The sequence below is a fragment of the Pseudorca crassidens genome, chromosome 9 (genome assembly GCF_039906515.1).
Source record: "Pseudorca crassidens isolate mPseCra1 chromosome 9, mPseCra1.hap1, whole genome shotgun sequence".
Classification (NCBI taxonomy): Eukaryota; Metazoa; Chordata; class Mammalia; order Artiodactyla; family Delphinidae; genus Pseudorca; species Pseudorca crassidens.
Window position 1 is genome coordinate 542,999 of NC_090304.1, and position 12,262 is coordinate 555,260.

At 54.2% G+C, this 12,262-nt stretch overlaps 1 protein-coding gene across 9 annotated transcripts in view; it reads left to right on the plus strand.

The window, feature by feature from the left end:
• Positions 1-8,141: 8,141 nt before the first annotated feature.
• Positions 8,142-12,262, plus strand: part of PTDSS2 (phosphatidylserine synthase 2) — a 29,731-nt gene continuing 25,610 nt past the window's right edge. For 3 of the 9 annotated variants that reach the window (XR_010945838.1, XR_010945839.1, XM_067747726.1), the window contains exon 1: positions 8,264-8,482. Coding sequence is in view for 5 of the 9 variants with exons in the window: in XM_067747726.1 (XP_067603827.1) it covers positions 8,301-8,482 (182 nt within the window). In the remaining 4 variants the exon portion in view is untranslated. The other 6 variants (XM_067747730.1, XM_067747728.1, XM_067747733.1 and 3 more) reach the window with 5 other exon arrangements.

Below are 12,262 nucleotides of genomic sequence, written 5' to 3' on the forward strand. Positions count from 1 at the left end.
CCCAGTCCCCCGGACCTGGGGCACCTTCCTGGGGACGCCGCCGTCGCGCCCGCCCCCGCCCCGAGGCCCGAGGCCTCACCTGCAGAGGGGAGTGTCCCCTCCGCTACGGGGTTAGACTGGCATCCGGTAGGCGGAGGGGAGCCCTCCCCGATGATGACCGCAGGTCCCTGCTCGCCTTCACTCTCCCTGACCCCAGGACGCACCTTCCCCAGGCCCTTCCAGAGCACCCAACCTCTGACCCTTTCAAGTCTAGTGTTGATTCCCTTAGAGGAGAAACTGGGGCCCAGAGGACTGAAGATGAGACAAACCCCAGCAAGAAACAATCAGCTCCCTGAGCCCCTGCTCTGTGGACGCCAGCTGGGGGAGGGGAGCCCTTGGGGTCCTGAGGACAGGTGGCTGGCTGGGCTGGGTGGGGAATGAAGGACTGAGAGGGCAGTTCTATGACATCCTGTGGTCCAGCGGGCAGCAGCTGGAGGAGGCTCTGGGCCACCTGAGAGGGACTGTCCTGCAGGATAGGGAGGTGGGGTATCCAGGCTCTGACAGCTGCTGGGAAGCTGAGGACACAGGGCAGGAGCCAGGAGAGAAGACAGGTGGAGACACTGAGCAGTATGGGGGCAGCTGGAGGAGAGCAGGGGGCACCCATAGTGTCACAGGGGGCACCCACGATGTCACGATACAGCATTGTGCAGCCCAGGCAAACCTGCAGTGTAGACCCATGGTTGACATGTTTGCTCTAGGTTCCCGCAGGGTAACATGGCCCCACCCACATTTCCGTTTGCGGGACCCCATGGCAGGCTGTGACAGCAGCGGGGACTGAACTACGAAGTGGCAAAGACAAGAGAGTGAACTGGCAGCACAGAACCTGTGCAACTCTGATGGAGCAAATCTGGACAAATGCATTGAGGTTGGTGTGATGGAAACCCCAAACAGTAGCAGCTTAAACAAGCCCGTTTACTTCTCTCTCCCATAAGTGACATCTGGAGGCGGTCCTACCAGACGCCTGGTTATTAACTTGTTGCTCTGTCACCGAAGGCGCGTGGACCCATCACATAGTTCAAAGTGGCTGCTCAAGCTCCAGGCGTCACATCCACATTCCAGACAGCAGGAAGAGCAAAGGATGGAGGGGTATTCCATCCTGCATGTGGTTAGTCACCTGGCCAGTCACCTGGCCACACCTTACTGCAAGGAAGCACGGGAAGTATGATCATTTTTCCTAAGGGAGAAGGTAGATGGACCCTGGGGGCACCCAGCAGCCTCTGCCACAGGTGAGAGGGCCTCAAACGCTGTGTTAGAGCTCAGGAAACAGAGTCAGCAAGAGATTTTGAGCATGAGTAATCCAAACTCAAGATCCCTGTGACCAGCCGTCTCCTGGACTCTCCATCTCCCCCAGTCTCCAGCTCAACCTGCTCAGGACAGTCTGCATTTGCACTTTCATTCTGTGAAAAGAGTCCACTAGTTCCCCCCCCAAGTGTCTACACAGCTGCTCCCTTTTTCAATGTCTTTATTTGGCATTCCCACTTTTAATGCCACAGAAACACTGCTTCTTCTCTTTCCCACCTTCCAAGGGTCTGAGGGAACCTAAATTACATCCAGCAGCCTCGCTGCCCAAGAGCCTCTTGCACCTTGGCCCCTTGGGCGAAGGCAGCGTAGCATCTCCAGCCTGGGGGCGGAGCGGCGCGGGAAGAGGAGCCCTGGCCTCGCCCCACAGTGGAAGCTCCCCTACTCTCAGTGAAGGATGGAAAGGGCAGGTCTCATCTAGTCCCATCTGGAGAGGAAATGGGTGCGGCCCTTTCGGAAAGCAGTCCAGCAATAAGAATCTAAAGCCTTAAAAATTGTTTATACTTTGGTCCATTAATTAACTTTTTCTAAACTATCCTAAGAAAAACTCCAAAATATTGAAAATATGTATTACTATGTCCTTTGAGGCAAAAATTATAAACCACCTGGATTATCAATAATAGGGAAATGTCTGAGCAAACATGGTATATTCATATGCTGATTAAGCAGTCATTAAAAATGATGCTTTCAAAGAGTTTATGACAGCATAGGAAAATGCTTATGTTATACTGTTAAGTGAAAAAAACATAGATTGTAAACATATATACATTTCTTTATCTCAACTAAGTTAAAATGCATTAAAATACCAGGAGAGTAGTTTTGTTTTGTTTTTTTTTCTTTCTTAGCGGCACGCGGGCCTCTCACTGTTGTGGCCTCTCCCGTTGCGGAGCACAGGCTCCGGAGGCGCAGGCTCAGCGGCCATGGCTCACGGGCCCAGCCGCTCCGCGGCATGTGGGATCTTCCCGGACCGGGGCTCGAACCCGTGTCCCCTGCATCGGCAGGCGGATTCTTAACCACTGCGCCACCAGGGAAGCCCCTATTTTGCCTTCACTTTTTTTTTTTTTTTTTTTGCGGTACGCGGGCCTCTCACTGTTGTGGCCTCTCCCGTTGCGGAGCACAGGCTCCGGACGCGCAGGCTCAGCGGCCATGGCTCACGGGCCCAGCCGCTCCGCGGCATGTGGGATCTTCCCGGACCGGGGCACGAACCCGTGTCCCCTGCATCGGCAGGCAGACTCAACCACTGTGCCACCAGGGAAGCCCCAGGAGAGTAGTTTTTATATTTGATATTCATATTTGCGTGCGGATGGTGGAATTGTGCTTTTCTTCCTACAGTTTGCTTTCTTTGACACACATCACTTTTATAAACTTTATATTATTAAATGCACTTTGTTGTCATATTAAAGTCTATTATTAGGAACTTTGTTCAATCTCAGCCTCACTCTCTGCCTTGGTTTCAGTACATCTTGTGAAGAAGCCGCACCCCTTCAGGCAGTGTGGCCTGGCCACCCCGGCTGTCCGCAGGCTGACCCTGCCCTGTTTTGGGCGGAGAACTCCAGTCGAGGTGCACATGGGCCTCCAGCTCCTCCCCTGTGAATCCTGCTGCCAAAGTGCAGCAGGACGCAGGCCCCCCATTCCCGCTGTCTCTAGGGCGCCTCCCCCAGGAAGAGGTCAGAATGACAAGTCTACCAAGAGTGCCCCAGGCTCATCCTCACCGGGGGAATCTGTCCTCCCAACCCCAGTGGCCTGGATGTGGCCGAAGACCCTCTGGGGTCTTTCTGAGGCTGCTCCTCGGAGGCAGCACAGGCAGGGCGGCTGAGGTTGGGGTCTCCCGAGTCCTCTCCAGGCTGGTCCCAGGCACCCCACCCCCCTCTGGCTTCTTTGGCTGACGGAGCCTCTCTTGGGCCATAGACCTCGCTGGCCTCAGGCCCCTGCAGGAGAGACCCCTCCCCCAGGTTGGGCCTCTGCTCCTCCGGTCTGCAGGAAGCTGGCCCGTGCCTGTCACACCAGGATGGCATTGGGGTGGGGACCCAGGCCCCTGATGTCCTCACCCCAGGAACACTTCTGTCTCCCTGCTGCTCCCCACCAATGCCTCTGGGCCTTAAATTTCAGCAGCTCCTGTTTTCTTTCTTTTTTTAAAAAAATAGTGAATGCCATTTATTTGTTTATTTATTCATTTATTTTTATTTGGTTGCACCAGGTCTTAGTTGCGGCAGGCATGCTCCTTAGTTGAGGCTCACGGGCTCCTTAGTTGCGGCATGCATGTGGGATCTAGTTCCCTGACCAGGGATCCAACCCGGGCCCCCTGCATTGGGAGCGTGGAGTCTTAACCACTGCGCCACCAGGAAAGTCCCCTGTTTTCTTTCTCAGGGAGCAGAGAGCTGTTCTTGGCTGAGTTTACAGCCCTGTTGTCCCAGATCCTTCCATCAACCCTGATAAAACTCCCAGGCGGCAGGTGTGCGAGTGGCGGGCAGAGTTCTATGGAACCCTTCACCTTTGCAGGTTTTCCACTCCAGTGGAAAAGGATAGCCATGGTTCTTTTACAAATTCGCAACTTTTTCTCTGCCTTCCTTGCAAGAATGTTTTTGGAAAGCATTTCTGCCAATATTTTCACCATTTACCACCATAAATGTGTCCTGCAGGCCTAAGGAAACCTTGGGATCTGAGACCAGGCCACTCCCATGTAACCTTTGACCTGGTTCTTTGAGGTGTGGCCTCAGGACACCAGCAATCCCTGAGCAAGGCCAGAATTGGCCACTGTCAAAGCCCCTGAATTGCTCCAGTGTGCTGAGGCTTCCCACAGTCACCGCCCTGGCTGAGGAAGGTCACGGCCTCTGCACCCTCCCCACATGGGGTCCCAGGGGCAGCCCCACAGGTTCTCAGAACCGCAGCGGGCCATGTCCTCAAAGCTGTTCTGCTAACTCCTCACACCTGTGTCAACCTTAAAACGAAATAACCAGTTATTTCACTAGCAAAATGAGTTTATTTGGGAATGGCAGAGGAACTGCTGTTCAGGAAACACAGACTATGGCCAACCACAGGCAAGACTGGAGAACAAAGGAGAGGAGCTGTTACTTTATTGGGAGGGGCTGCTTTGAACCAGAAGTCCATGGAGAAAAGCTCAGGGTGGTGATGGGTTCTCGTGTGCTGAGTGGTGGTAGCTTCTCTCTGGCTGGCTATTGCTGGGCAAGGAGAAAAACTTCCTTCCTCTGCTGGGTAGTAAAGCAAGCTTCTTCCTGCCCAGGAATGTAAAGTAAGGTACGTGTGTGTGAGAGCTCCCCCTTCAGGGTTTCCCGACTCCATTTTAAATGAGGTTTCCTTTTGTTAATTTTCACACCTGCCACCCGGCCACCTGGGCCACAAAGTGTGGTGGGCCTTGCAGATGCCCTGCCCCTCCCCCTCTGGCCTGTCTCCAAGTCTCGCAGTGGGAGGGGTGAGGGGGCTTCAAGGTGTCCAGGGTGAAGCGTCATGGGACTAGGCGGAGGTGAGACCCAGACGTCAGGTCCCAGGAGCAAAGCTGCAGGTGCAGGGGTCTCTGCAGAGTGCAGGGCTTCAGGGGAGTGGCTCCAGGGGAAGAACAGGCTGGGCCAGTGGGTTACCAACCTTTCTGTGCCTCAGTTTCTCCTCTTTAAGCCAGAGATAAAAATAGAACCTGGGGGTGTAAAGATCACAACAGGTACCATTTGTGAAGCTGTTGGGAACTCTCTGCATTTAGAGTGAACAGTTCAGTAGTTTTTAGTATACTTATAGATACATGCAACCATCACCACAGTCAATTTTAGAATATTTTCATGTCCCTGAAAAGGAGCCCAGTACCCTTGAGCAGTCACTCCACATTCCCTTCCCAGCCTGTGGTGACCACTATTCTGTGTCCATGATTTGCCTATTCTGGCCTATTGACATCTCATATAAGTGGAGCATAGAGTATATAGTCTTTTTTTAAAAAATTTATTTATTTGTTTGTTTATTTTTGGTTGCGTTGGGTCTTCATTGCTGCGTGCGGGCTTTCTCTGGTTGTGGCGAGCGGGGGGCTACTTACTCTTCATTGCAGTGCGCGGGCTTCTCATTGCGGTGGCTTCTCTTGTTGCAGAGCACGGGCTGTAGAGCACAGGCTCAGTAGTTGTAGTACACAGGCTTTGTTGCTCCATGGCATGTGGGATCTTCCCGGAGCAGGGCTCGAACCTGTGTCTCCTGCATTGGCAGGCAGATTCTTAGCCCCTGCACCACCAGGGAAGCCCAGTATATAGTCTTTTGTGACTGACTTCTTTCACTTAGCACAAAGTTTTCAAGCATAATGTACAACGCATGTTGTAGCATGTGTCAAAACTTCATTCCTTTTTACAGTTGAATAATTTTCCATTGTATGGATATACCACATTTTTTTGCTTGCATTCCTCAGTTGGTGGACATTAAGTTGCTTCCCCTTTGGTTATTATGAATTACGCTGCTATGAACATTGTGGAACTAATTAAAGAAACCAGCTAAAGCTGGAGTGGGGACAGGCCTGTAGGGGAAGCTCTCATGCCCTCAGTGCATCGTCAATGACCCCCAAACAGTAAGAGATGTCCCCCTACACCTCTGACAGGAAGGCATCTCTATTAACTACCTAGCAGAAAGAAGAAAACTTCTCTCTGCTTCACTCTGATTGCAGCCAATCAGAGACTGCAGTGGCCCAACCTATGGGAAGCCTCCTTACTTTGGACCCCCCAGCTCCTCCAGTGGACTCTATCAAAGCCCCTTCCAATCCCCCTTTTCCCTATAAAAGCAAGTTCCCTCTCCTTGTTCTCTGTATTTGCCTGTGGTCCACCATGGTTCACGTATCTCAAATTGCAATTTCTCTGCTATTCCTGAATAAACTCACTTTTGCTAGTAAAATAACTAGGTATTTATATTATTGAAGTGGACACATGTGGTGTCAGTAGTGGGGTCTGGAGGCAAACCCCAAGGGATGAAATTGACTGAGGCATTGCACCAAGCCCTTTGTGCTTATTGCTTCTGTGAGTCGCCACCAGCTTTTGGTTTGGTGAGTCTCCTCTCGGATTCTGAGCTCTGCTCTTTTTGCGTTTTGAGCTCTCCAACTTTATTCAGGACAGAGGCTTTGTCCTTTCAGGGGTGTGGTTTCATCCTTGGTGAGTACTCAGCTGTTTTCTGGAGTGCACGGTAGCAAGGTTCTCTTTTGGGGACTGAGCTAATTGGGATCTAAGAGTTTTGTTTTATTCCCTTTGGAATCTGGGTTAGGACTCTACCAACTTTCTTGGGTTTTCAGGAGGACTTAGGGAAATGGGATCCTGGCCATCTAAATGCTCTGAGGGCAGCTCTCCTTTGGGGACTCCAGCTGGTTTCATGTTTAAAATCTAGGGACCGCCCTACATGACTATTTTTTAACTAAGTGGGCCAAAGTAATCCAGAATTACAATGGCCATTATGGGAAACTTTTGATCTCCCCAAACTCGTTTTTCTTAAGATTAAATTGGAGGACTGCAGTTCTAAAATTAAACAAAACGAATGGTATATTTATTTTCATTGGTAATGCAAACAGAAACAGAACCCCCCCACTACACCTCCGAAGGGAAGGCATCTCTACGGACCACCCAGCCGGAGGAAGGAAACTTCTCTCCTCCCACGGCAGCCCAGCCAATCAGAGACTGCAGTGGCCCAGCCCATGGGAAGCCTCCTTACTTTGGACCCCCAGCTCCTCCAATGGGCTCTGGATATCACAGCCCCTCCCAGCTCCCTTTTTTCCCTATAATAGCACGTTCCCCCTCCTTGTTCTCTGGATTTGCCAGTGGTCCACCAGGGGTCAGAGATATTGAGCTGCAATTCCTCTGCTATTCCTGAATAAGCCTGCCTTTGCTGGTGAAATAACTGGCTATTTTATTATTAAAGGTGACAATATCCATGTACAGTTCTGCATGGACATATGTTTTCATTTCTTGAGTATATACGAATTGCTGGGTCACATGGTAACTCTCTGTTTCACCCTTTGAGCAGCTGCCGAACTTTTTAAATTTTATTTTATTTATTTTTTATTTTTGGCTGCGTTGGGTCTTCGTTGCTGCGCGCAGGCTTTCTCTAGTAGCGGCAAGTGGTGGCTACTCTTCATTGCGGTGAGCAGGATTCTCCTTGTGGTGGCTTCTCGTTGCGGAGCACAAGTTCTAGGCGTGCGGGCTTCAGTAGTTGTAGCTCGCGGACTTTAGAGCGCAGCCTCAGTAGTTGTGGCACATGGGCTTAGTTGCTCTGCGGCATGTGGGATCTTCCCAGACCAGGGCTTGAACCCGTGTCCCCTGCATTGGCAGGCGGATTCTTAACCACTGTGCCACCAGGCAAGTCCTGCCGGACTTTTTCAAATGGGTCAGAGCTAAATGTTTTTACAGGGGGCTCTGTCTACATTAATAATTTGAGTCAACCAAGATCAGCATGTCTACTACTTTCTTAAGAACTACTCTCCGGCCATGAAGAGGACTCTACAGGCTGGAGTCTGGAGCTCCGAATGGAGACTGGGGAGAACAAGCCTGGGCCCAGGGTGTTGAGAAAGGGGGAGTGCTGGTGGCGCGCCGGCGGGGCAGGCCGCCTGGGGAGGAGGGTCTGGGCGGAGCTCGGGGAAGACCGCGGGCGAGGAGGGTCTGGGGCAGCCCGGGCGCCCCAGCAGTATAGGGAGACCTCGCTCTTCCCGCAACTTTGCCGCGCTGGTTACCTAGCAACCAGGCGGCATCCCTCCCAGCAAGCACTGCCTCTAACGCACGACATTGGGGACTACGAATCCCAGCATGCCTCGCGCCCAGGCGCTCGGACTACAGGTCCCACAATGCACCGCCCGCCCTTTTCTTGCCGCCCCCCGCCTCTGCTCTCCGGAGACCCTGCGGAGCGAGCGCCGCGACCCTTTCCCGGCGCTCTTCGCGCGGTCTCGCGGTGACTCTGGTGCGTGGGGTCAAGGCGCGGGGCAGAGCTGCTGGGGTCGGGGCGTCATGCGGAGGGGTGAGCGCAAGGGTGCCGAGGGGCCGCGGCCGGGGTCCCCTGTGCCCGTGGGCAAGGCCTCGCTGGAGGAGCCGCTGGACGGCGCGGCCGCGGGCCGAGCGAGCGGGCCGGCCGCTGGCCGCCGCAGCACCGAGTCAGAGGTCTACGACGACGGCACCAACACCTTCTTCTGGTGAGGGACGGTGGTTCGCTTCAGTGCCGGCTGGGGTCGCGAGGGGCGTGGCCACGTCGTGCGGGTTGGGGGTGCCCGCAGGACCCCGGGACCGGCCCCTTGCTGCTGCAGCCCCGACCCGGCCTCCCTGGTGGTCCAGCCCCTCATCTCTGCCCCCTGCCCCCTATCCTGGGAGGACTTGGCTCCGAAGTCACCTCAGAAAGGCTTTTCCTGCCCTCCCTATCCGCAGTCCCCCTCTGCCCTCCGTCGTGATCCCTTTCGCTGACGGTGCTGATGCCGTGTGAATTGATCGTCTCCTTCCCCGGCACGTGGCGGTAATATGGACACCTTACTCCGCGCCAGGAGCTGAGCGAACGAGTGTAGAGGAAGGCTCTTCCTCTCTTTAGTGGCTCCTCGCCAGGCCAGCCCTTTGACCCCTGTGCATTTCGGTCCCGGCCAAGCCTCGGGATCAGGCTGCCCTCTAGTCTACCTTCGCGGGGGTCAGGGAGGGAGGGGCCGCCAGGAGCAGAGTTGGAAGGGTTCATGATGTTGCTTTAGGCCGAGTTGGGCACTTCTGCGTTTGAGGGTCCAGGAAAGCAGTCTTGGAACAACAGGTCCCAGGTGTGGCTCGTGCACCTGGTGGCTCAGTGACCTTGGGCTACCCTTCGCCAGTCTGAGCTTCTCTTTCCTTGCTTCTTAGAGGCACAAACCCCATACGTTAGAAAGTGTGCTTCTTGAGAGGAGGGCTGTGGCCGTTCCATGCTGTTCAGTTCACGGCCACCTAAAGTTGTATCTCGTGGTAGGCCCTGGGGACATTTGTGGCTTTGGTGCCAAGAGAGCTCATGGGAGAGACAGACGTGTAGGCAGCAAGGATGCCATGTGGAAGCAGCTCCTCAGAGAGGGAGCCTGGGACTGCAGAGAAAATGCGATCAGGAAAGGAGGAGAGCCTGATGGAGCCACTGGACAGTCGGCGAGGTGCCACACAGCTGGAAACCTCAGGGGAGGTGCACGTGGGGCCACTGGTGTCTTGCTTGTATCTGACTCGGGAGAGACAGGGAAGCGGATGTGGTGGGGGAGGCATCCCTGCATCTAGCGAGGTCGGGATCTTCCCTGTGGGTGTGGGCAGCTGCTGGGGGTGGCCACCCAGCCCTGCTCTGGGAAGATACTGTGCTCCAGTGGCCTGGAGCCAGGGGGAGGGGGAGAGGGGTGGGGTGCCCTCCTCGGCGGGGGTGTGGCCCCAGAGCTAGAGACATTATGTGAGTGGACCAGGCGTCTCCTGCTCTGGGGACAGGGCCCCTTCAGACTTCAGGACAGAGGGCACTGTCCTCCGACAGCCCGGCTGGTGACCACAGGAGGGAGACTGAGGTTCTGGAGTGGTGCCCAGGCTTGCTTTCCTTTCCCATTCATTCAGTGCATATTTTGGGGGTGCCAGTTGCTGTTCTAGGGGATACAACAGAGAACTAAACAAGAAACTTAGGTTCTGGCACAAGACTGGAGCCTCAGAAGGCTCAGCATGTTGGCCAAGGGGGTGCTGAGCGGTGCTCACAGAAGCCAGAGGGTAACGAGGGCACGTGCGGGTTTCTTTAGAAGCACAGAGCAGCGGCCCGCGGGTCCCTGCCCACGGGGACACAGAAAGGCCTGCCGTAGCTGCGCTCACTTGTGGGGAGGCCTGATGGAGCCAGGAGGGCGTGCCGCGGGGCTGCCAGTTCCGGGTACCGGCCTCCTGGGCGGGTGTCTGCAGCCTCTGCACCGCAGGTGTGTGGGCTGCTGGCGTGTGTGGTTGTTGCTGCGTCCCGGGCCTCTGCCCTCACCTGTGCAGGGGAAGAAGCTTCACGTTTCCTCAAGGCAGGTAACCAGATGCTCACCTGGCGAGAATGACTTATTTTTACTTGTAGGGCCCAGCCACTTACCTTTTTCTGAGTCTCTCATCATTGACTTGCTGTGCTGGGATTTTAAGAACTCTTTATTTTGAGTTTTAGGGAGTTTTATTAATGGATGTTACCAAAAAATTAACCTAAAGACTAAAAAGTATGTATTTGTGGAAACGACTGTATGTTCCAAAATTATTTGAAAGAACTCTTGCATGTTCAAAACCTTGTTTTTACAGTTTTCGTTTCCAAAAGGAGCTTGGGCTTCTTGGGGGCCATGTATGAGGATTGTGAGTTTCTTTGTCATTATTTGTCAGCCACAGAGTATGGAATTAGGATTCAGCTGTGGAGCCCAAGGCTGGGCTGCCCCAAACTGGACCTCGGGGAAGGGGCAAGAGGACCGCTGGGGTCTGCGGTGGCACAGACACCACCTCTTCTGCCAGTCGTGGTTGTCTTTATCGGGGAACACCTGGTGGAAACGTTCAGGACAGCAGACACAGTGCAAAGATGCGGCAGCTCAATTTGTCTGAAAATTGTCTGGACGCTCTCGGAGACCCAGTGCCCCGACGGGTGCCTCTGGACGTAGCCACCTATAGGTGGAAGATAGGTGAATCGCCGTTGGGTCACCACGCTTCGAGTCAGGGGCAAGATGGATGGCTGTGACATTTTGGAAATGCTCACTGCATGCTCACATCTTACAGCATTGAGTGTTCGGTGAGCGCGGGCTCTGCTGTCAGCAACACGTCTCACAGTAGCTGTGAGGATCTGCGGGGTAGATCTTAGACGCCCCACGTACCTCAGTCAGTGTGTGTTGGGGTTTGCCAGCTTCGCTCACATCAGGGCAGCATGACTTGCCAGCTGGTGCCTTTTTGGTCCTGCTGGTCAGCAGGCCAGGAGGGTCGGTGGCCCCAGGTGCCTCTCGCAGGCCTGGGACAGGCCTTCTGGTCTTGACGTTACCTGGCCAAGCCGCCGCTGTGCACTCAGTCTCGCAGCCACATCTTTGTACCTTCTCTGATTGGTTTGGCAGGCTGCCTCCCTGCCCACTCGGCCTATGAGTATGGTCACCTCTAGACAGGGGCTGACAACTGGGTATTTTCCGCTCGCCGTGGCAGGGAGCCTGCTGTCTTCATGCCCTCACCCTGGCCCAGTGGCTGGAGTCACAGGATTTACGACCCATCTCTCCCTGTGCCTGGATCCCCACGTCATCTGTTAGTCACTCAACCAAACGGTGCATTTGTCTTCCTGGGCACCGGGAACTAGGAGCAAGAGGTCGTTGCCCAGCTCTGGCATCCGAGAGGGACATGGAATCTTCCCTGCTGTCCTGCGCCACCGACCTGTTGTTTTTATCACATCTCTGTGGCCACAGTGAACATGCAGAGCTTTTCCAGCCCAGCATCGTCGCTTTGCCACATCAGGTCCATCTCAATCCGTCTGGCCTCTCCCCTTGGGCTCTGGTGGTCCCCGTCACACAGTGTTCGTGAGGACAGTACCTGATCTGCCCAGCCTTCCCATCTCAGCGGCTCCGTCTTCCTTCCTGGCCACCTAGTTTCCTTCTAGTCTCACTTCCCTTCTGCCTGGAGACCTTCCTGGAGTGAGTGATTCTTTTAGAGCAGGTCTGCCGGCACCGGATTCTCTACTTCTTCCTCCATCCATGAATGTTTAGTTCACCTTCGTTTCTCAAGGGTGTTTTTGCTGTACATGGGATCCTGGTTTAGCATTTCTTTTCTTTCGCTGCTTTACAAATTTTGTCCCACTTCCTCTGGCCTCCGTGGTTTCTGAGGCGAAATCGGAGCTCAGACTTGGTGTTTGAGCTGAAGAGAAGCCTGGTGAGGAGTCTGTGCTGTGGCGGCTGAAAGCAGGGGCCTTTGGGACCAATTCTCACATCCTGATTTCTGACTTTATGCCTGTTTTTTGCTTTTTTCCTCTGGAAATG